Source organism: Solenopsis invicta, chromosome 10 (genome assembly GCF_016802725.1).
Source record: "Solenopsis invicta isolate M01_SB chromosome 10, UNIL_Sinv_3.0, whole genome shotgun sequence".
Classification (NCBI taxonomy): Eukaryota; Metazoa; Arthropoda; class Insecta; order Hymenoptera; family Formicidae; genus Solenopsis; species Solenopsis invicta.
This window is the reverse complement of record NC_052673.1, coordinates 8219243-8243336: the sequence shown is the minus strand read 5'-3', so window position 1 is coordinate 8243336 and position 24094 is coordinate 8219243. Positions and strand designations below refer to the sequence as shown.

The following is a 24094-nucleotide window of genomic DNA, read 5'->3' as shown; positions in this document are numbered from 1 at the left end:
TTGATGCTACACAAATCGGGAGGCAAACGTTTGGCTCACTTCGGGGGCGATATCATATTAACCCAGTTTCATTTCCACAAATTAATTGCCGGGCCTCTTATTGCAGCGGAGACATGCTCCTTCACCGTATTCGCGATTCGAGTAATTAATAATCTGCTACTGCGCGTTTCATAAAAGGCTAAAGAGTTAATATGCAACATTTGCACGGAATAAATCAATAACCATTTTTTATATATTTATAGATTTAAACCGATTAAAAAATCGATGATTTTCAAAATTTCCTGTCCAGACATTCAATTTTATTTCACTTTCTTCTATTTTTATATTCTTGAAACTAGACAACGTTTTATTTACTTTATAGAAATTTTCTTTCCTATTAATGTCATCTCTTTCTATTAATATATATAATAACAATAAAAAAATAGTTTTGATATTGAAGATTCCCGAGAAATTTCCTTATTGTGCCGGTATTGGTTAAAGAGATTTTGGTATTAAAGAGAATATTGCATTTAGAGATTTGAGGCAATGTATTATTAAGTCACGAACTATGCAATGCATAAAACTTTGCTTCAAAATTTGTTTCGTTTATCGGTTCGTTTCTTTTTATATATTTCACGGAACTTTAACTTTTCTCTTTTTCTGAATGTAATAAAACTCAGGAGGTAATAACAAGCGGTTTCGAGCAACTTTATATCCTTCGTGGAAAGCAACTTTCAATGTTTTTCCACTTTATAGTCGCAAGTAAAAGTGGCTATTAGTAGATGTTTACCAACGGTTGTTTTGCAGCTGTTTAAATGAAATGTGAAAAACGTATAAAAACATTGCTTGAACTTTAATTAATCTCTTAATCTTTTCTCTTAATCTTTCTGCCTTTACGTGTATATAAAATTAATGTACAAGAATTGGTTAATATTTATGAGCGCGTAGAGAAGACAATCGAGAGGAATTTTCACAATTTATTTAGATCCTATACTTTATTCAAAGTGAAAATAAATGTTTAGGCGCACTCGCAAATATTCTACGATAACATGAATGCTCTCGATGCGGCACAGTTGTATGTGTATCCTACAACAATAGTGAGAGGATGCTATTGTCCCGGATGCTAAGCAGACGTCGCAGTTTGACTACCCATGAAATCTTGACAAGCTTTCTGAAATGGGATGTCGCATCTCACACACTTTGCAAACGTAAAATATTATGTACTATCGAAATGTTCGACATTAAAAAGATCTAGATTCGTAAAAAGTTTAAAAAGGTGTAATTTCAGTTTGAAAACTTTGTTAAAAATTGTCCATAAAATGAATAAATTTTATAAATCTCAATTCAAATTAAATAAAACTCTAAAAATAAACAAGTTATACACAATATTATGTACAACCTTCTTTCACAGATGAGTTTCTTAAATTTAAAAATTTTACTTGTCTATTATTTTAATTGTTTATTTAAGTGTTGATTATTAAATTTTATCTCTGACCAAAATAGGCTTCTTCAATTTTACGAAAATTTAACATCACGAAATTGCACGTTTTTAATTCTAAGTAATTAAATTATCCTCGTTCTTCACGCCAAGTTGAAAAATTGTTATGATATTTACTTACGCAAATTTATCAGACTTTCTGAAAAAAAGAAACAGCTTGCACCAGAACAACAGCACTGTAGAAGATTAAAATTTAATTAGAACCATTTCAAAGTTTCAGAAAACATAATCTCGTTTTAAACAAAAATGTAATTAAATCTATTATTCTCAGTTTTGAAAAGAGAATCTATTGCAGAAATTTACAAAATACGATGACAAAATTGAGGAAAGTAAAGAAAAATGCAAGTTTCTTTAAAACATTGTTATTAATTTTCTACACAGTAGATCCACATCTCCAAACGCAGTCTATACATTCGCGCTTTGTACCTACACGATACATGAAGATCTTGCCTCGTACACATACACACATATTCTTTCGTCATGGCATAAAAATGCTATTTGCAACGATTTGCAAATATATCATTAGGCTCTCATTATGGCGGACGCGTAGCAACGTAGGCAACTTTTAATTAAATTCGCTATTAATGACGATATAATTGTAAACTAATAATTGCGCAAGAGATAAATAATGCTATAAATAAATAAATATATACGTCATAAATATTTTAAAACAAATATACAATTAAAAAATATTTTTGCCATCGATATCCTAACATCACACAATATCTTATGAATTCTAAAATGCTGTTAGAGTAATGACGAGATGTATGCGTATATATGTGCAATAATTAAATTATAAACCTTTTTAGAAGATTACAGTTAAAAGAAAAAATGCATTTATGTACACTTACATATTGATTTCGTTTCAGGTACTTTAAATATTGATAATTGAGAGAAATTAAAAAGTTAATATTTATACTACTTAAAACGTACGTTGTAAATTATAGTCGTTTCAGTGAATCGAGAAATAATCGTTAACATCTTGTAACAAGGAATATGCATAACAAGTTATTGCGTCAAAATATACATATATATTGACTTCGAAATTTATGAGAAAATGAACATATCCATCATTTATCGTATTAATTTCTCTATTATCTAGCGATATACGCTGCAAATTAGTCGCATGTGATAATCTCGCAGCGAATTAGCCTCTTCGTCATGTATCACGATCCATGAAACCACACTACAGTAAATATAATTATGCAACCTGTAAATTCCGCCATGTCCATGTAACCATGCATTCAAGATAATACAATTTCTCACAGAACGATCTTGATATTAATCTAAAGTTTACAGAAATTACGCATTCATAAAAGGAATGATAAATTTTCTCTCATTCACACTATTGTCATTAAAATACTACGTGTTTCTCTCCTCGTTAGGAATGTCTTTTGTCTAAGGCCTATTTCAGACGATCAATAATTCGATATATAAATTTTTATATATTTAATCTCTTGTTATTTTAATACTTAAAATTGTTTTTGTAATTTCCCTTCACAAATTATAAATCATCTGAAATCGGTTTTACTTCCCTTTCTCCCTTGCGATAAAATTGCTTTGCCAACTTGATTGCACGCAAAACGACTTTAGCGTCAGAAACGTCTCGTAAACATCGATTTACAACGTTGCACATTACGTTACATTAGGAGGACACTAGCCGCCTTTATATGTAGCCTAACAGATACGTGATATACGAATGGATCGAGCCGGCGAACGATTTCGTAGCAATTTTGTACCCCGTAATTCTTTCCCTGCAAAAATATATATGGAAAAGAAACTAAAATACAAATAAAAAAGAAATTAGAAGAAATTGAAATTTATGTATTAGAAATCTTCTAGGATCGATCTTGATTGATACAAAAATATATATTTTCCGTGTCAGAATTAAAATATTTTTCTAAATTAATTTAAATTAGAATATTATATTTAAAGAAACCTTATAATTTACACATTTATTTTCTTTCAAATTTTTTTTTATAACTCTCATACACTCTCTCTCTCTCTCTCTCTCTCTCTCTCTCTCTCATTTTTCTACATCTTTGAAAGTTAAAGTTATTAGGAACTGTTATCCATGTAATTAAAATTCCAATTTTTACTAATTGCAATTTTTAATTACAGTAGAAAGACATGCCCACGATATCGTCCACGCTCGACCATGTTTACTTTAGTGATTGTTCTGCACTCTGAAATATACATAACTATATACGTATATCGTCTTCTTTGATCTGTCAGCCGATAATATAAAAAAGTTAATAAAAGACAAAAAAGAGAAAAACTGAAAATCAATTGCGCCTTCGTAAACCTGATTTGTTTTGTGATCACCCCGTCATCAATCTCTTCTAAAAATTCAAATACTCTGTATAATAATAGACCGAAATAATCTTAGAAAGAGGACTTTATTTTAAAAAAATGTTAATATATTATGCATGATGTTTTATTTATGTAATCCAATACAAATATCTCGACTAAGATGGCAGTAAAATATTTTATAGACTATCTTATTGATCGACAATATATATAAAATTAAATAATATATAAAATGTGTATTATATTCTTTTATTACTATTTTATTTGTTATTAATGTTGTCAAATCGTACTGAACATAAGAAAGCATTTGGCAGTATAAACAAAATAGTCATTCTGAAATAACATTGTTCATAAAATAGATGTGTTACTTCTTATAAAAAATAAAAATTTGGATAAATAAAATGTCCTCTCTGAGATAAATCGATCTAATGTAATTTCAATAATTTTGTTATTTCCTAAAGCAAGAATTAAAAAGTATTTAAATAATATGAATAATAACATATTAACGAAGATAACTCAGGCTCCTTCAATCTTTTTAAACGTTTACAAAAATTAAAACAATTAATTCGATCTAAGTTTTAATCGAGTATTTGCTACATTCGTTATAACAAATAACTTACAATAAATTATAATAAATATATAATATATTTTACGATTAACGAATAACGGAACGTCATTCTTACGTCTTATTGCTGTACATATAGATATACTATGTGTATATATAATATATATTCTGCTTCATCTTTGGCATTTTAGTGATTCTCTTTAATAACATGCCCTCGTAAATTTATCTATTCCGATATAATGATTTGTCTTGCGGGAGGGATGATACGCTTTAACATTTATACACGAAGTTACTCGAGCCTAAACGAACGCAGATTCGTATTTACAATGATACCTCGTTTAACGCTAAGAGCTCGTTATTATAAATCCCTTTGATTATAACGAAACGCGCTTTCGCAGCGCAATTATGTACAAAGTGATCCCCTAAACGAGTAGAACGGCTTTATCTCCCGCCCTCCAACTCTTTTCTTTGGTCTCTTTGTTTTTCCCTTTACTTCTCCTCCAATCGCGGGACAGCGTCTACAGAAATATCTCAAACCACCAGATCCCATTAATTAGTCCTTTCATGCTTTCTTGTAAATTATGCAATTTAATCAATTTTGGGCTAATTTCTTTTTACAGAAAAAGTTCTCGAAACGCTTAGCTAGCGCTTAGTGTAGCGCTTAGTTAATTTCAGAGATTAATTTTTCGGCTAATCTATCCAAAAGAAGATTAAGAGTGAACGTAGTCGAATGAAAGCCAAAAATCTTTTCACATGCAAGCTTCAAAAGTCAAAATTTTCTAACATATTGCAAATAATATATAATTATATAATTAATTCATTGCAGCATTATATTGGTGGTCACAATATTATCAGTTCGATTTCAGAAATTTAATTTGTTTGAAAAGTACACGTACGATGTCAATTATGGCAAAATGGAAGTTCGCGTACGAATCAAATGTTAGTACAAAAATTCATTTCGACGTTATCGAACCACCGCTAAAATATTACTACTGAATCGGAACATCAATCTGCCGACGGACAGAAGCCTTATTTACGGACCTGATGGAACGCTGCCGAGACAGAAATAGACCCTTGGGGACGGTGGCGAATGTGTCCCTTAAAATAGGTCGGCCGCAGAACGAAATAGGCACGAGTATGGCGTACATACTCTATTCACACTCTCTTTGGGACTATGAGCTTCTCTCTCACGCAAATCGGATTTGGTATTTGCGAATGCTTGATACAAATACATGACGTTGCACATTTTTACGACCTTGAATGATTTGAAATGCTTTGGCGTATTTGAAACGATCTTAATTTTAACGATAAATTCTTTGTGTGAATTTTAAACAGTCTTAATTTCAATGATAAATTCTTTGAAATATTTGCTTTCTTATTTTTCTTTATACTTTATATCCCTGAATTTCCTTCTCAAACCTTATTATCTCAAAGAGATAATCATAGAAGACTATAAAAAGAAAGTAAGACAATAGTGAATACCAACATCCCCACAGGTTAATTTAAAAATTTCAATTATTTGCTTTCGTTTCATGAACATACAAAAATACATTTTAAAAAAATTAAATTAATTTTTTTTTATCAAATTATAATCTTCCTTTATATTTCAGAGAAGAATTGAGATATATCTTTCATCAAATCTTGTTCCACGTGCTTAACAGTAATACTTTAAGCTCGAGATTTTCATAGAAAAAAAAAATATTGTAGTATCGAATTATTAAAAAGTTTGTGTACAGAAAAAGGAAGTAACAAATTTTTCGATTGATCTAATTAATTATTACTTTTGGAATTCATCTGCCCTACCTGCTCCAGTCCTACCTATTTTTATCTATCCAGAAGATGCTTCGAACACTTCGCCGTTACTTTCTTCGCCACACAGGATCGCATGATCCGTTTAAATACACGCCTCTATGTGGACGTTAGTCATCTCGCTACTGCGCAGCTGATTGTTGACGTGCAGCTCTGACGAGGCGTTGCTGTGCACGAGGTCCTGTTTGCGATGCACCTGGCGTAGGTCGCGTACCGGTCCGATTGCGCGGCAGCAGCTTTCGAGGGTTTTGCGAAAGGCTGCGCGAAATTCGCGATTAAAGTACGCATAGATCAGCGGGTTCAGGGCGCTGTTGAAATAGCCCACCCAAAACACCGTCGCTACCACCACATCGCCGCTCTCGCAAGAATCGCACAGGGACGTGATGATGTACCTGAATCAAACGGATATTCGTACTATTAGTGTATATTGAAATAAATCATGCAGCAAACTTTATTTTCTCATAAATAGTTTTTCTTTTTGTTTGCTAAATCGATTTTCTTTAACCATTTTATTAATTGTCGTCATGCAATAATCCTGCTATGTATAATTAACATTTGTTGTAATTCAACAGAGGTTCATATAAATTAATTTGATGAGGACAGAGTGAAATACGAAAGACTAAATATAGGATATCCCAGACTATACTCATACACCTTTTTTTAACCCTTAACGGTCACTGGGTCTGACCCCAACGAAAGTTTCAGCTAAATTTTCTCTATGTTATTTTAATATTGGACTTCTGTCACCATATATCGACAGGTCTAGATTCCGTCTATACGTGGGTGTTGCCCGGAACGCATCAGCTCATCTTCGTCAATTCATTTTCTCGAAAATTACCCTCTTATACCTCAAAATAAATATGTCTTTTAAAACGAGCACTGTAACATTGATTTTTTTTAAGTGCTATATCTGAAGAGTCTAAACATTTTTTTTTAATATTAAAAGTCTAAAAAGTTATGATTCTTTTAACTAAAAAAGTCATTTTTTTACGTTTTTTTGGTTCAATAATTTTTTTGCTGTGTTTGATTTAAAATTTAATACAACATGAAATTAATTCACATTTTACACTATTTCAAGAATATCTAGTAACTTTTTTTACTTAAAACAATCAATAGTTTGGGCGCGACAGTCGTTCAAAGTCAGCTAGGGACATTTTGACCCCATGTGGTCGTTATGATGCTTTATTGAAGTGTAACCGTTAAGGGTTGAAATAAAGAAAACATAGTACTTTTTATTACAAGTTCGGATTACAGATTTAAAAAAAAAAGAAACTCTTCTATCAAGAGTTGTATTTTTTTCTTAAATCAATATTAACCTTTTATCTGGCCCTTAAAATCCATCAATGACATATCTGAGTTTTTTTTTTTAACAAAAAATGATTTTCTTTGAAACTGTTATTTACTTTATTGCTTGTAACTTTTTTATTAATAACGATACACACATTTGTTTGATACGTTATGTTCAGCGCTTCTATAAACAAAGCCCTGTGGGCTGAACTAAAGCTTCAGAGCGCCGAAGCGCCAGGAACGCTTTATATAAAGAATAAACATTTTTTAATGTAAAGTACTTAATAATTGGTAAATAGTATTTTATTTATTTTGTGCATTAAAATGCATTAAAGAGTGCTGAGAGAAAGAGAGACGATTTAAAAAATTTTTTACATTTATTATCTTTTATTCTCTCAATTTCTCTTTAATAATTTAATAAATATTAAAAATGACATCTAATTATTTGATAAAAAAAGATAACAATATAATATACAATTATATTAGAGAGAAAAAGAAATTATAGTATGCCTCGACAAATTTAGCTCTTTATAGTCACGAATTTATTCGGTTGAAAAATGTTGCTAGATTATTTATTTATTTTTATCATGATTCACTGTTTTCTTATTAAATATAATCAATAAGTTATCCAAGAACTGTTTTAGATTGGATATCCAATTTCAGCCATTTTGAAGTCAAGCAAATGACAGTATACGTACATGTTACATGTAATTTCCATCACTACTGTTAGTGACGGGATCACACCTACGCATTGATACATCTGTCATTGCCATTTACTTGACTTAAAAAATACGGATCTGCTATTGGCTAAGTCGCAAGTTAGTGATCTAGTTATAGTATAGATATTTATAGTTACACGTTAAATAATTATGATGAAATAAGCAATGCGAAATAATTATTTTATACTTTTGTTTCCAAATCAGACTTATTTCCACATTTGAACATGTAAAAGAAAATCTATCAAAGACGTGTACAAAAAAGTTAAACTCAACAAGAACGCAAATAATTTTTATTTTACATTTACAAGTTTTGTATTCTTGGTCATTTTTCACTTATTCACTGCTCAATAGTTTCATTTGTGGATTTTAAAGTACTCGTATATTAGTTAATAGTTGTAATTATATTTTATTCTATTCAATAATATGCTGAAAATTTGTAAGTTAATTAAAATTTCTTTTTGACATTGTTATATTTTGAAAAAAACCTACTTTATGTGTGTTTGACTCACAGTGCTTCGAATATGGGGCATCTTAGATTATTTCTTTAAAAATGTATTTTTATTTCCTTCACAACAATCAATCAATATGTATCAAATATATTCAATAAATTTTAAAATATAAAATATATCAAGTTCCCTGAAACGTAACACAAAATTTATTATAGTAAATATATTAATGTAAATATATATAATGTAAATATATTAATAAATGATAGCAGTGAAATAAATAATTGATATAAATAAAAATATGTCACAAAAATATATTCAAGACAGTTTTATTTCGACATCCTTATACTTTTATAACTGTTATTTATTAATTATTAAATATTTCATAAATATATTATTAATGAAATAATTATTACTTAATAATTCCCTATATTTTTAATTCATAAATTCGATACTTTTGAATGCAATATGATTTAAGAGACCTACAGGTACAATTTAAATGAAAGGTCGCCTTTTGCAGCGTGCTGCAGACTTGTAATAAATTAATTTATTATTGGTGACAGGTTAAACACACACACACACACGCACACGCATACGCATACGCACACGCGCAAACACACACACACACACCACACACACACACACACACACACACAACACACACACACACACATATTGTAATAGATATCTGAAACATCAAGTTACAATTTCCAATGTTCATTTGCGTACAAATCAGTATCAAATGGAAAATATACAGAATGTTCCAAAATTTGAGAATCAAAATATTATAGCAAGAAAGTTTTTGAAAAATTAAGTAAAAAAGTAGTTATTTGTAGATTTTTACTACAAGAAGTAGTTTTTGAAATATAATCTTAAAGCTGCTTAAAAAATTACATTTAAATGGTCGCCTGTTATGCGATTACATCAAAGGAATTAAACAAATATATTTATTTATTTATTTTATATATATAAAATAATTTAAGTGTTTTGTATTGAACAACTCTCCCATAATATATAATAAATTCTATACATAATAATAATGTAAAATAAGAAAAGAATGTTTTTCAATTGTAAAAGTCACGTCAAATTTTGCAAAATACAGTATATCTATAACAATAAATCTGTAACAGTATATCTGTAATAATCTGTATATTGCGTCGAAAAGAATGAAACGAAGTAACTCATTTTCTGTCAGCATGACCTACATGCACCTGACGTCGAAATTGTTTCCATCGACAAGGGAAGGATGGATTTACAGGCTTCCAGAAGGGGACGATTCTCCCTCTCATCGCGATCTCTCTTTAACCGTTATTATATACTATATATATATTCTTATACGATTTCTCCCGTCCATTATTGATTTAAAAGGTAGCAAATAATGAAATAACTCTATTGAACTGATCAATGGTAAAATGTGGTGATACCATAAAGCTAAAAATAAAAACCGTTTACTTTAGAATCTGCTCTAAATCTATTGGAAATCTACTTAGAACTTTTCCATTCCCAAATACGATCTGTCTTTATTCGAAGAGAAAATTTAAGTAAATTTCAAATAAGTTCTGAAAAGTAGGTTATATTTATACATTCTTTAATTTTTATTTCTGCTGCAAAGCAAGAGCAAAAAAAAGATTGATTAGATCAAGATTACATACCAATCAGATTTGTGAAAAAAATTCTGAAACATGCGATTTTCAATGTCGATAAAACTTCTTGTACCTAATATTATAATCTGTCTATTTTCTATTTTTATTTGTTATTAATTATATAAAATTATATAAAATTCCAAGCACATACACATCCAGGGTTCAATTTGTCTTTAATTTTTAATACGTTAAAATAAAAAGGCATAAAAATTATTTCAGAAATATAAATTTTACTCACATTATAGTAACGTCATAGTAACACATTATAGTTTTCACATGCATCTACACCGTTGGTCGATACAAATTGAACTATGTGTCTCATATTAGTGTATTAGAGTTGCACTAGCTAAGAATAGAATAGCTACCGGTTAAGGTCAACTTTCTCTCTGCTCATGTGAATGGCTAAAGTTCTTTACACAGAGATAGTTTTTCATTGACCGTCGCGTCGTTCAATTCCTTTAAAACTTTAATCCACATTTCTCTTTCTTTAATGATGGCCGGCGCAGCATAATTGCTACACAAATCGATACGTGATTCCTTTTGCCTACTTTTTATGCAATAGCCTGTACCTCAATTTATTCAAGACAATTTTTCATGCAATGAGCTCCGCATTAGATCGATAAATTAAAATCAGTAATATCACACGAGCTATACGTGTGCATTATATGTGTAACAATTGAGAATATGTTGCTCCAAAATTTAAATAATGTGGAACACGTAATAAAATTATAAATGAATTTTTCTCTTAAATTTTCATATTACATTATAATATACTGTATTATATTGTAGATTTAACGTAGTTTTTACAAAATTTGTTTATATCCATGTTACGTTGGCAGATTTAATTTGTCTCAAGAAAATATTCAGGTAGTGCAAGTAGTGACACCCTAAGACATATCAGACGGCGACAAATAGAATCGAAAAAGCTTGGCGGGGAAGAATGAAAAAGTGGGTCAAGGATTTACCCCATAATGAGGCCAGGCGAAGAAAGAGAAAGAGAGAGAGAGAGAGAGAGAAGCAGAGTATTGACTTGTATTATTCGGCGAAATAATAGGAACAGAGATCCGATTCTCGAATATATAGGAGAATTGATAGTCGTATAGTGAATTTAGCGGCGATATACTAGTGGAATCGTACAACGAGAAATCAATTCTATTGTTTTTACGACGGAACGAGAGAGTTGGTGGAACCACGAACAACAGTGTAATGACAATTGATAACGAGCAAATAATCGAAAGCTATGAATGGTCCCGCTTCTTCCTCACGTTTTCCCAACAGTATGTCCCGAGGGTACGTTGGCATTTCCCGCCTTTTATCAACGCGATATTGTATCCTAATTTACGCTTTTTCTTTATCAAAAAATTAATACAGCAGTTCTAAAATAATAATAATAATAATGTAAAATTTGGAAAATATAGAGTGCAAAAAATATAAAAAATGTTAGGTTTTATAATATTAATAGTATAAGAGAGACTTTATATGCAAATATATTAATTATTTTCCTAAAAAATTATGGAAAATATTGTAAAATATTTTAACTACTTAATGCAAAATAGCTGAATAAATACTAACAAAAAAACTCCTTTTAAATAAGACGTGGTTATGAATCAGCTTACTTTGAGAGATCACTTGAGAGATCAAAGAAATCGTAAAAGTGCAATGGAGTTCAAAATATGAAATTGACTGAAAGTTGTTTAAACTCAAGTATACGGAAGCTTCTGGCTTTTCCTTTTATAAGCTCGCTGATTTTCGGATCGATTTGGATTATTGCGAAATATGACAACTGTGCTTTTCGTTTCCAGCTATCTTCCGAATTATTAAACTTCCTTGACACCCGCGGGGAATTTTTCACGAAGTAAGAAACCACTAAGTGATTACATGGAAAAACACTTTGCTAAATTCGTATTTTGGGAAGACCATTAATGTTATCGTCCCAGTTTTCGGATAGATAAATATTATATATTTTTTATGTATTATTTTATCTAAGACCAATAAAACGCGTTCATTTAATTTTTCATATTAACATAATGTCATCATAAGCGGTAAAAAAGATTATTTAATTTTTATGTTAATATTTTTTTTTCTCTTGCACATAAGCTCCCTAAAAAATATTTACGCGTTGAGTATTATGAAAATGAAAAATAGTAAAAATTAACATAATTTAATCAACATTTGTTTGCTCGCATTTTAAATTTAATGTCATTTTATATACAATTTTTTTATCAAATTAAAATTTGTACATTTCTTTGCTTCTCACTAAAATGACATATTTTCGCAAATATTAATTAACAGTTCAATAAAGCAAGAGAAATTAAAAATTAAAAAAAATAAAAAATTGCATTTTTCAATGTTCCGATATGAATAGTTTTTATCGGATACCAATATAACTGGTTTGCAACAGATATAACTGTTTGTATGTTTTATTCGAAATCCTGTACAATATACATATTGTGTCTCGTAAACAGCAACGTAACCATCCATATCCATTAGATACGAGCGATGAATGTTTATCATGCGCTAAAAGCCTGTAATAAAAGTTCTGAAAACTGGAGAGATAATCAACCAGAAAAGATATTTTATATTTTTCGTTAAATCAAATAAGTATTTCCCGCTTGTAAAAATAAATGTATTACAATATTAAATATATAAGAAAGGTTTATATATATAATAAAAGGTCAATTTTTCATGTCTCTTACATAAAATATTAATTAATATCACATAAGACTTGACATTTAAATACAGATTTTATAACGAATAAATATTTAAATATTTAAAAACAACTTTGCTTTAAATGTACATACAGCCTACGCAATTTAATAAAGTCTGACGTTTTATTGAAAAAGTACTGTTGGTACTACGAAGTTAGGGTAACTCCGATATTTACGCCGCGCGAGAATTTACGCCGCAGAAATGAGAAAAAATAGAAAGAGTGAGGATGATTTACACGCGGCCTCTAAATGCAAAAATTTTTAACAAATTTTTTTTTAATATAAAGAAACAAACATTTCGTATTTCTAATTTCTTCATAACACTAAACAGTACAGTTCTCATTGGTATAATTCACTTTCCTCTAGCATAGTAAATAATTCTTGATAAACAAAATTTTTAATAGATACGGCATACGTACCGCAGTTACCTTAAATTTAGAAATGGCTGACTTTCGGTCTTTCGCCATCGTCACGAGTCTATTGTGACATGTCGTTACTGCGTTATATCTCATAGACACTTGACACACACCGGAACCACCCTTTCTCCGCTTCGAGATGGCTGCACACAACCCTCAAGCTCTCTTCGTTGCAAATCTCCGGAGATCGCGACGGCATACACTACTTTTCTCTATCGATCGCGGCTCCCTATATAACCGTCCGACCAGCCGACTCTCACCTCCTTTCCGCGTTACTGCACCCTCAGGAATTTTGGAGTAACACGACGCAATATCCCTCGGCCATCAGCTTTTGTTCGGATATCGTTCGGTAATAATCGTCATACGGACGATTCCTGAAGATTGACCTCGATTAATGATCCTCTCTAGGAATATTCGGTCATCGTGTATGGCGTAAACATATGTTAGGTATCACTGTATATGTCATACGTACAATATGTCATAGAGAAAGGTTTCAAATGTAGGAATTCAGGAATTCAGGAATTATATATAATACGGAAATTGATAATTGTTTATATATAACATAATCACTGTATGACATAATCACTTATTTAATATTAAATTCTCTCTCTCTGTAATAAATAGAACATCTCTTACTGACATAAAATAAAAGCACTTCCTGAACTGCGAATCTCACTTGCCTGTCAATTTTTAATTGATTTCTTTTTTTTTATAAAAAAAATACCATTAAAATATCATAAAACTGTTTTTGAATTGCGTACATTTAAAAATTAATTTTAGAAAAACTATGTTTCGTGCACAAAATATCAATACAATAAAATTACATTTTTTAATGCGAGTATAGATTTAAAATACATAGAATTTTTGTTTGACTTATAAAAAAAAATGAAAATTTTTGCAAAATATTGTTAAAAAATATAACTATTAAATATCAAAAAGTTGTTATAAATTATGTTTTTTTTCTGTATTTTTGCCAAAATACAATTTATATAAAATCAATAAAACGTAGCTTAAAGGAATCGCGTTTAGTGAAAGACATCTTACGTGAGACATCTATTATGTAAGTCTCAGTGTGTCGTAAGTTTCAATGTCGTAAATCTATGTAATCAATTTTGTAATTCTTTATATACACAGAAATTTACAAATAATTTGAGGGCTAATACGTAATGTCGGAAATTACGAATGACTGTCTTTATATGTCACTATACACAATCATCCACTTACTAAAATCTTCCTAATATCTTGTAATACGTGTATCTTGTAATACGTTTGTTAGGAAGAAAGAATACCTAATTTTCTGCGATTATATAAAATCTCTAGCAATTGTATAGAATTTCAAAATACTTTAATGAATATAAGAAATATTCTCATAAGTCTTTTCATACAATCACCAGTCATTTCATAAAATTACTGTAATTTTGTAAAATTACAATCATACGCTTCAAAAAAAAAAAAAGAATTAGCTTTGTCTGATAATTTGCGATGTTATAACATTATTAGTGATGAATACGCTTAATTTTAAATTTTTATTACTTTAATTATATAAATTATATAAATTCTTGTTTTCATTTTCATTTATCATTGCTCTATAGTTTTATCAATGTATTCTTCTACAGTTCTGATTCGTATCTGATTCAACAATAATAATTCTTACTAAAAAAAGTTACAAAGTTAATGAGATTTTTCTATATTAAGCAACTAACGAACATTGTAGTTGATGTACACAACGTTTTCTTCTCGTCTCTCTCTCTCTCTCTCTCTCTCTCTCTCTCTCTCTCTTTGCTTTTTGCACCTCGTGTTGTTTACACGAAAATGGGGCGAAATGGAGATGCATTCTACACGCGCTACATCTCGCGTACTTCTATTTACACTCAAAATTAATTATCGAGTTTCAAGACCATACTCTCACCGAAAACGTGCCATTCTGTAAGATGTTTCACTAAGCGTAATACTTTGTTCGGCAAACTTTTCATTAAATTCCAAGTAAAACGGAACGTTCTGTCACAGCTTTCCTTTTTTCTCAATAACCAATGACAGCAGTATTAAAAAAATGTATATATTAATTACGGAAATGTAATATTTTGTGCATATAAATATATATATATATATAAAACAAAATATGTTATATTCCGCCTTTACTTTACAATAATTAATTTAACACAATAAGGGTAATTAAAAGGATTTAAAAAAAGCCAAAGGTTTATGCAAGTTTCAGTAGGTGTGCGTGCATCGTCTCTTAAAAGCGTTTAAGAATCCTGTTGAAGATAACGCAACGTCACGCCAACGATTTACCTCACGTACGTACCACCCGCGTAATTAACGAAGCGAACACGAAGCCAACATACTGTGCAAGAGAAAATAACGTTAATTACCGTGACAGATTGTGCGCATCGTGTATCCCACGCGATACACACTGATAAGAAAAACAGCATTTTCCTCACATATGTTATATCTCTTTTTTTATTATCAATTACGCTGTCTGAATCTTCAATTAAGACTTTAATAAATACTGCAAAATTTATTAAATCGTCTCTGTAATTCTGTGCGGAAAAAGAGAACTTACTTTCCTAATTATTAAACGGAGCAAAGGTCCCTTAACGCTTTGTGATTTTCTTGATTCTCTCCTTTCATAGTATACATCAATTTCAATTAAATAACGATTAAAATTATTTTTCTCTGGCTATAATTTATCTCTACCAGAATTTCTCTTATATGATTTTTATCTCTCTGTTTTAATAATAATAAGAAGATAAAAATACAAAATTATAATTACAGGATGTATAATGTAATAGAATGTATATTAAATGTATAAGAAAGAGAGAGAACAAAAAATAGAAAAATGAGGGTAATATTAGTCTTATTAAGTCTCATTGCATCTCAATAGATGCCGTCAAACAAAACTTGAAAAACGATATTAAATACGTTACCAAAGGAAGAAAGGCAGCCAGCAAGCCAGAAACGCTGACATGATTATACCAAGTGTCCTAGCTGCCTTTCGCTCTCTTTTCATTTTGCTACTGCTAGTCATCGGCGGCTCTTCCGGTTGCGGTTCAGGCGTCGTTTGGTCTACAGTTGGCAGAGATGTCAGACCGGCCGAGATCCCGTTGATCTGCAGATGTTTATTTAACAAAGCGGCCGCGACTTTGCTCCTGTAACATAAATAAATGTCGAATTATTGTATAACAAACAACGATTGTATAACGACTTAATGTTACAGTGTAAAACGTAATATTTGTCATATTTTATAAAATAATGTTTTTCATTTAACTAATTAAGCAATAAATGTCACACACACGCACGCAGAAATTAATTCAGAAAGTGCACTTTGTGCAATATTATTTCTTGCTTCAGAAATGATTCAATTAATATATTAAAAAATAACATTAAGTTAGATCAAACAAATAGATAGAAATAATGTTTTACATAAATAATTTAGTATAAACAATTAGATAAATTAAATATCAATACCTTCTCTATTTTATAAAGAAATTTCTCTAATATTAAATCTTTCGCTCTAAAAGTACATAATGGAATAGAGGAGAAGAGGATAATTGTTAAAATTTTTAATCTAATAACGAAGATAATAGGGGTAGCCATAATGTCCACAGTAGCCATAATATCCCCTGCTTCTCTAATCTTTTATAATTTCATCAAAACGATGCTCAACAAATTCCTAAACAAAATTACAAACAGCATTTTCGATTTCGAGGCAGAAACGATGAAGTATTACAGTTTGAATTTATTGCGATTGTCGCATAAAATATTATCAACGACCGTAGACTAATGTTATTATTATATCTAGGTATTAATAATATTGTCTTACAAATATAAAATAAAATTTCACAATTAAATAAAATTATATCTAGACACGAATAATTCCTAAGAAAAGATAAATTTAAAAAATTAACAATTTTTATTTCTATCAGATTCCATCATTTATCGCGGTTTACTATTTGCCAAATTATTATCGCGTACTTTCTTTCCTCTCTCTTTAAAATCATGTCACCGATGTTTATTCAACTTTGACCTTCTCAACTACGAGTACGATGCACCGTGATTTTGCCATCGCCACTTTGGCTACTATCCAAGTTTATTTCACGCTACCTTTTCGACTGCTAAACCGCATGAATTTAATATCTTGCCAACGTACGATTATTTTATTGTTACTACCATTTTGAATTTGCCGCAGTACAATCGAGATAAACTTGAACTCTGACCTTCCGACCTACATTTTTCATCGCAGTTTGATGAAAAATTTCACAAGAATTAATAAAAGAATTTTAATATTTTATCGCTGACCAGTGAGAATTATTTTATTTCGCAATATTAAAGTATTTTTATCCAAATTATTTTATTATAGTTATTATTATCGGACAATGATACAAAACAATAATATAATTCGAAACAATAAAGGATTAAATTATAAAGAGCAGAATGTCTTCCTTGTTTTACGAATATTCAAGTAATTTCTGTATATTCAAGTAAGTTCTGAATTAGAACTGAAATAACGCTACTCAGCACAGAGAAAATGTAATGTAGCAGCGTGTTTGCTTTTATATTACTATTATACATATATATGTATAATCTAGAAAATTGCGCGTCGTATGCACTTGTTGGTACGCTTTCGCATTCAAATATTGCATTCGTTATTCGATTTGGTTGCTTCACGCGCGCGATTTAACAACATCCGTTTCATCGTACTTACAGTTGATTCACGGGCAAACTCAACTTTGAATTTAACTCGTGTTCGCGAAAATTAAAGTCATAAAATATTTGCAAAACAGATGTACACTACAATTTTCCATAAATTAAGAGAAGAAATATTTGGATGTATTTTATTTTGTTGGAAAAAGTATACTGATACAATCTTCAAAAATCTATTTGTTTATTGAATCGTTTACTTTCTCAAATATATTTCATTATTTAAATTTTTCAAACACAAATTTTTCATATACACATGTATTGATATTTTACTTTAAAACAATTCCTTTTTAGATAATATTGATAACGCTCAAAAACAAGGGTAATATAATTATCATCTAATCTTCAGGGATGCCTCGTAAACAGAGAGATTACGATCGGATTATGTTTATAATAAAGATTTACATTCGTAATAAAAATACTGAGGATATCGGCGTCGCAATTATGAATAAAACGCCGGAATATCAAAGTTTTCGAACTTTGAATTACTAATTAGCATATCCTAAATAAGTAGTTTATAAAGGGGTAGTTTACAAATAAGTAGTTTCCCTCATTACTGGAAGCAAACGCAATTAAACTTTGGTAGTCCCTCGGCATATCCTGGTATGCATCAGTTTAGAAATCTGCATAGATACTAAGCGTAGATATATTAATATCTCGATTTAGTATATTCAAAGAGAAGAGAGAGAGAGAGAGAGAGAATTTTCAAAACAACATATTACATTTATATCATATAAATTGTAAAATTTTCCCTCAATTAACATAGATAATTACAATAAATAATACACGATTATTTTTTCTCAATAATAATAGCTTACAAGGTAAATTAAACTTTGTAATTTAATGTTTTATTGAAAAATGAATCCACGATTGATCTTAACGTAAATAGAAAAACCGTTTGTACAAGCTGGTTCAATTAAAAAGTTTGAGAGATCAACTAAAGCTTTCATATTACTTCAGACCTCGGCAACCACGGCTTTTAACAAAAAGAATATCGTACGAACCTCTTGTTTTAGCTGCGAACTCGCGTTCGAAGTTACGCTCGTTCTCGACAGAGGCGCAAACTTGAAAGATGCTTCTCGACTGAGCTTTTTTTCCATAAACTTGCTATGGCATGAGGAGAACGTGGAAAACATTGGTTGAAGCTAAATTCGATATTACGCGAATATGAAAAGATAAGAAACTTCTGAGAATCCAACAAATAAACAATCATGACATTCTGGTCGTTTAAAATACTTCGTTTTCGTAAAATTTAATTTATCGCGTTTAGATTTGATCAACTATGCAATTTGAGACAATGTGTTAAATGTCAAAATTGTTAGAATACTTCAACTTCAAAAATTCAATTTCAATTTTATTATTATTATTCGTAAATTTAATCTAACTTAATTTCCTTACTCAATTTTATTTTTCCATTACTTTTTTCATCTCAATTTTACTTTCCTCGATATTTTTTTAATTTTACGAATTTTTTTAATTTTACTCGTCAGATGCTGATTTTAAGACTCAAGTAAGTAAATTCGCGGTTACGTTGGAAACAATGCGCAATATATTCATCTTCATTAAATCGAGACTTGCAGCCGCATTTCGCTCGATCTAGAATATAGGTACATTTAGCTGCTGCACAGTTATGCTCGGTATTTCGCTGCCATGCGGATAGTCCGATCGTAATTCGCGCGAAATAAGGCCGCCGATAGCGACGGTGGTTGTGAATTATCCTTCATAAGATTACCACGACGGGATCATTTATCGTCTGCTTTAAGCAATTACGTTAAATGAATGTTTAACAAGCCGTCGGCATTTTAATATCATATTATAAAGCAGGTATAATGTAAAAGCTAATAGAAAAATATTAAAAATTGCCTTCGACTCACGTCTACGTAACGAGAATTTATTTCTTCTTCCTATTTATTAATATTTTTGTAGAAAAACGTATTTTATATACATATACATATACGCACACAGGGATTGGAAGTAACGAGTTACTTGTTACGCCGTTAGCGTTACAGTTACTTTTTTGGTAACGAATTGTTAACGGTGTTAGTTTTTTTTTGTAACTGTAACAATAACGTTGTTACATTTTTTTAGTAACAGTAACAAATTTAATAGTTACTTTTATTACCTTTTAATTTATAATATAATTTTTGATCTTTATTATTCAATCAATATTCATAATTCGTTATTTAAGAATAGTTGTAAAATAAACCAATCACAGAATTGTATTAGCATAAAAACGAATTTTGCAGACTTTTGTTAAAAGTAAATAGTAAATTAATACTGATAAAAATGTAATACTAAAGTAAAACATTTTCATGGTTTAACTTTTACATTACATTACAAAATAAAACCTTCAGACAAAAGTCAAACCGTTGTAACGTAATTATTTAACTTTCTATTAAAAATATCGATACAAAGTTTATGTAGTTTATATTTAACAAATTCTGTTTAAATCTTATTTAAAAAATCTTATATAATTTTTGTAGCTTTATTTATTTTAAGAACTGTAAGTTTAAAATTATATGAAAATTTTTAAACATAATCTAATTTTATTTTAAAATTAAAAAAGTAACGAAAAAGTAACGAATCGTTACTATCTATGTAACGGTAACGATAACGAGTTACTTTTGAGAGTCAGTAACGAGTAACAATAACAAGTTACTTTTAAAAAGTAACTTTTCATTTCCTGTATATATATATATATATATATATATATATATATATATATATATATACATAATTATTTTATGCTTACTTGTGTGTGTTGTACAAGTGTACATGTGTATAAAGTATATTAGTATAAGAATAAAACGTATATATCTATATTTTATATATATATATAAAACGAGCAAAATAATAAAGTTATTTTTAAACAGAATCATCTTTAGATTTCTGAAAGAAACCGATATCTATTCTTGAAACATAATTTTTCTTGTCAGTTGTATTTATAACAATTAATTCAATTTCAAAGTTTTCAAAGAAAAAAAAAGAATTCTCTGGGAAAGGATATACATATTATGCTTTATATTGCAAATATTTGTTGACGAAAGACCCAATTCGAAATTATTAGGTAATGAAACCATGAGTTTATGTATTTACAAAGAATGAATACCGTCGAGTCGTCGTTTTCCTGATAGAAAGAAAACGGAGCCTATATTTTATGTATACACAGGCAATAGAAAGGAAAATATCACTCTCCGTCGGTCGTGAAAAAGAAGCAGACGGATGAAGTTTATGATTGCGAAGTAAGGATATGAAATGAAGTATACGCCCGAGAAAGAACAAAAGTTTCTCGTGAAAAAGTCGCGATTTGGAAATACAGGGTATCCAATAAATTACGATATAGCTAACGAAAAAATATAAATATCGTTGATAAAGCGAATAAAAAGTATAACGAAAATGTAATTACAGTATTGAAAAACATTGACTGATGTATAAGTTGTATGTAGAATGTGCAATTATAAAAAATGTAATAATTAAAATTTATAAGATATAAAGTGAAATAAAAACATAGATGATTTGTTCATTTCTCGAGAAAAAAATTCCATTTATTTCTTTTTAAACCTAGAAAGCTAAAAAATGTGTTTCAGAAATGTTGATACATCCAATGCTTCTGATTTGGCAAATGTACACACGACAGGGATTCATGGGGATCTTATCTCACCGAGAAAGCTCGCATCCGAGACGATTCGATAAGCTGTAAGCTCACACAGTGGAGAAGTTAGGGTAAAAGCTTTCTTTCCTTTGCTTTGATCCAACTCGACTTTACTTTTCGAAACTTTTTGCAGATTAGATTACAAGTTTTCTTTTTGATACGAGTGTTCATTTTTTTTTCGTTTTTGCTAAAATAAGTAACCGATTGAACCAGGTCGTCCAAGATTTGTAGTAAAGATCCAGCAAAGAAAACGAAGTGAAAGAAAATTTGACTTCAAAAATGTTTTAAAAGAAAAATGACGCTGCAGTTGATGGAAAGTATCTCAGATAAAATCATTTTATCGCTACTGAATAATAATAAAAGCTTCGCTACGTGAATTTTTGTCCTGATGAATTATTTAGTCAATTTTGGAAAAAAAAAGATCTGTCTAAAGTCAATAAAATCCATAAAAATTTTCGCAATAAATTATTTACAGTTTTTACGATGCTGGTAGCACTGCAAGAAAAATTAAAAATGTGCATTTACGATGTACACAGAAAATAATATTTAAATAGATAACAAAGATTCAGCTTCCTTGATTATTTGAGCGATTATTACATTTAAATGGTCTCAAATTATTATTGTTTAAAATTCATAAAAATTTTAAATATCTGAAATATACAGAGTGTCTTGTAATTATTAACAAAGCACTCGTATGCAAGTATATACATATAGAGTGGATTAAACTGACAAAATAAGTAAAAAAGTCCTGCACCATTTTGCAATTTTCGCAAAAGCTGACGGGGAATAAATTACTAAAGATTATCGAATGAGCGCATATCTATCCTAGCACACAGATAAATGCAAGCGGAAGATGAGATATGACCACCCAACATTACGAACCGCGCGTTCGCTAGGTAGACGAGGAGGTGTTTACTAACGGTAATAGCTACGCATAATGGCGCATGTCACTGGGGGATACTCGTTCTAACAATGAGTTTTGATTGTCTTATCTTTCTTATCAAAATGAAATCTTCTAACAACGGAAAAAATATATTTTTATATATACGTGTCTACATACGTGCGTGCGTAAGTACATGCATGAACAATGAGCGGTATATGACACGTACGATAGCACGTCAAAAAAATTTTTTTCCACTCTTTCCGTGACAAGAAACTAATAGGATGCTATCATTTCCATACATTGTGATAAATCGTATAATCCGTTTTGTTTATAGAGATTTCCCCATACAGAAAAAATTGGCATCTTCTTGGGAGAATTTGTAATCTTAAACGGACATAAGTAAATTGTGTTTAAGATTATAAATTCTTCAGAAATTTTATATTCTTGTTACTAACTTTTTTTCTATGCAATATGGTTAATTGCACTCATTTTTTAATGCAAAAGTTGTTCAAAATGCAATTTTTCCTCTTATACGGGAAATCTGCGCGTAAATCCGCAGCTTGTACATTTTCTCCCACTAGACCAGTCAATTATCATATTCACTGTATCACTAATTCCTGCGAAGCATATTTATCGTTATCTACATAAAATTATTTAAATAATCATTTAGATAAAGAAATAGCTGTTATCTTTATGTGGATTATTATAACAGAAATAACTTAGAAAAAAATTTTTATATACAATTATTTATAATTATTATGCATATAATTATGCACAATTTTTATATATAATTATATATAAAAAAATTTTCCCGGGTATCTTTATCTGTATTTATTATCTGAACAGAAAATCTATACACGTAACGAACTAAAATTTCTAAACTAGCAATATAAATTGGAATACGTATATCGGAATACCACAAAAATTGCACAAATCAATAGTAGTGCAATACAAAAATTATCTCAAAACTATAAATTCCAAAACTTTTACAAAGACTTATTTTCAAATTTTATCAGTCATTATACGTAAGTAATATATTGCTATTTTTAATTTTGATTTTTATTTGCGTATTAATTTCAAAGAGGAATATGTTCTGTCAAATTAAGTTATATAATAAACTTTTGTTTTTAAAAAACAAAAATTTTAAAACAAAAATATAAGTATGTTGTTTTCATATCCTAAAGTGTTTTGGCCAATAAGTGACAATATTATCTAAAAATCTGGATAAAATCATATACAATTTTATTTTTTATCTAAATTAAAATTAAATCTTTATTTTATTTAAAATACATTTACACGTAATTTATTTTATCTTTAAAATATCTGGATAATTTTAAGTTAGCTAAGCGCAACACTAAGTAGAAATTTCATCGTTGAGCGTAATTATTCCTGCGGAGAACACGTAATACGCGATGTACGTCGTTCGTACTAAGCAGCGATTAATAACATTGGATTAATAACGTTGGCGATTGTTGACA

The 24094-nt window shown here is 29.6% G+C and overlaps 1 protein-coding gene across 2 annotated transcripts in view; it reads right to left on the bottom strand.

Moving 5' to 3' along the window:
- Positions 1–1823: 1823 nt before the first annotated feature.
- The window catches only part of LOC105202476 (octopamine receptor beta-1R), a 99602-nt gene continuing 77331 nt past the window's right edge, over positions 1824–24094 (bottom strand). For both annotated transcript variants that reach the window (XM_026136444.2, XM_026136443.2), the window contains 2 exons: positions 16308–16529; positions 1824–6553 (listed from right to left, as the gene is read on the bottom strand). In XM_026136444.2, coding sequence (XP_025992229.1) covers positions 6247–6553; positions 16308–16529 — 529 coding nt within the window. In that variant the 3' untranslated portion in view covers positions 1824–6246. The remainder of the gene's footprint in view (positions 6554–16307; positions 16530–24094) is intronic.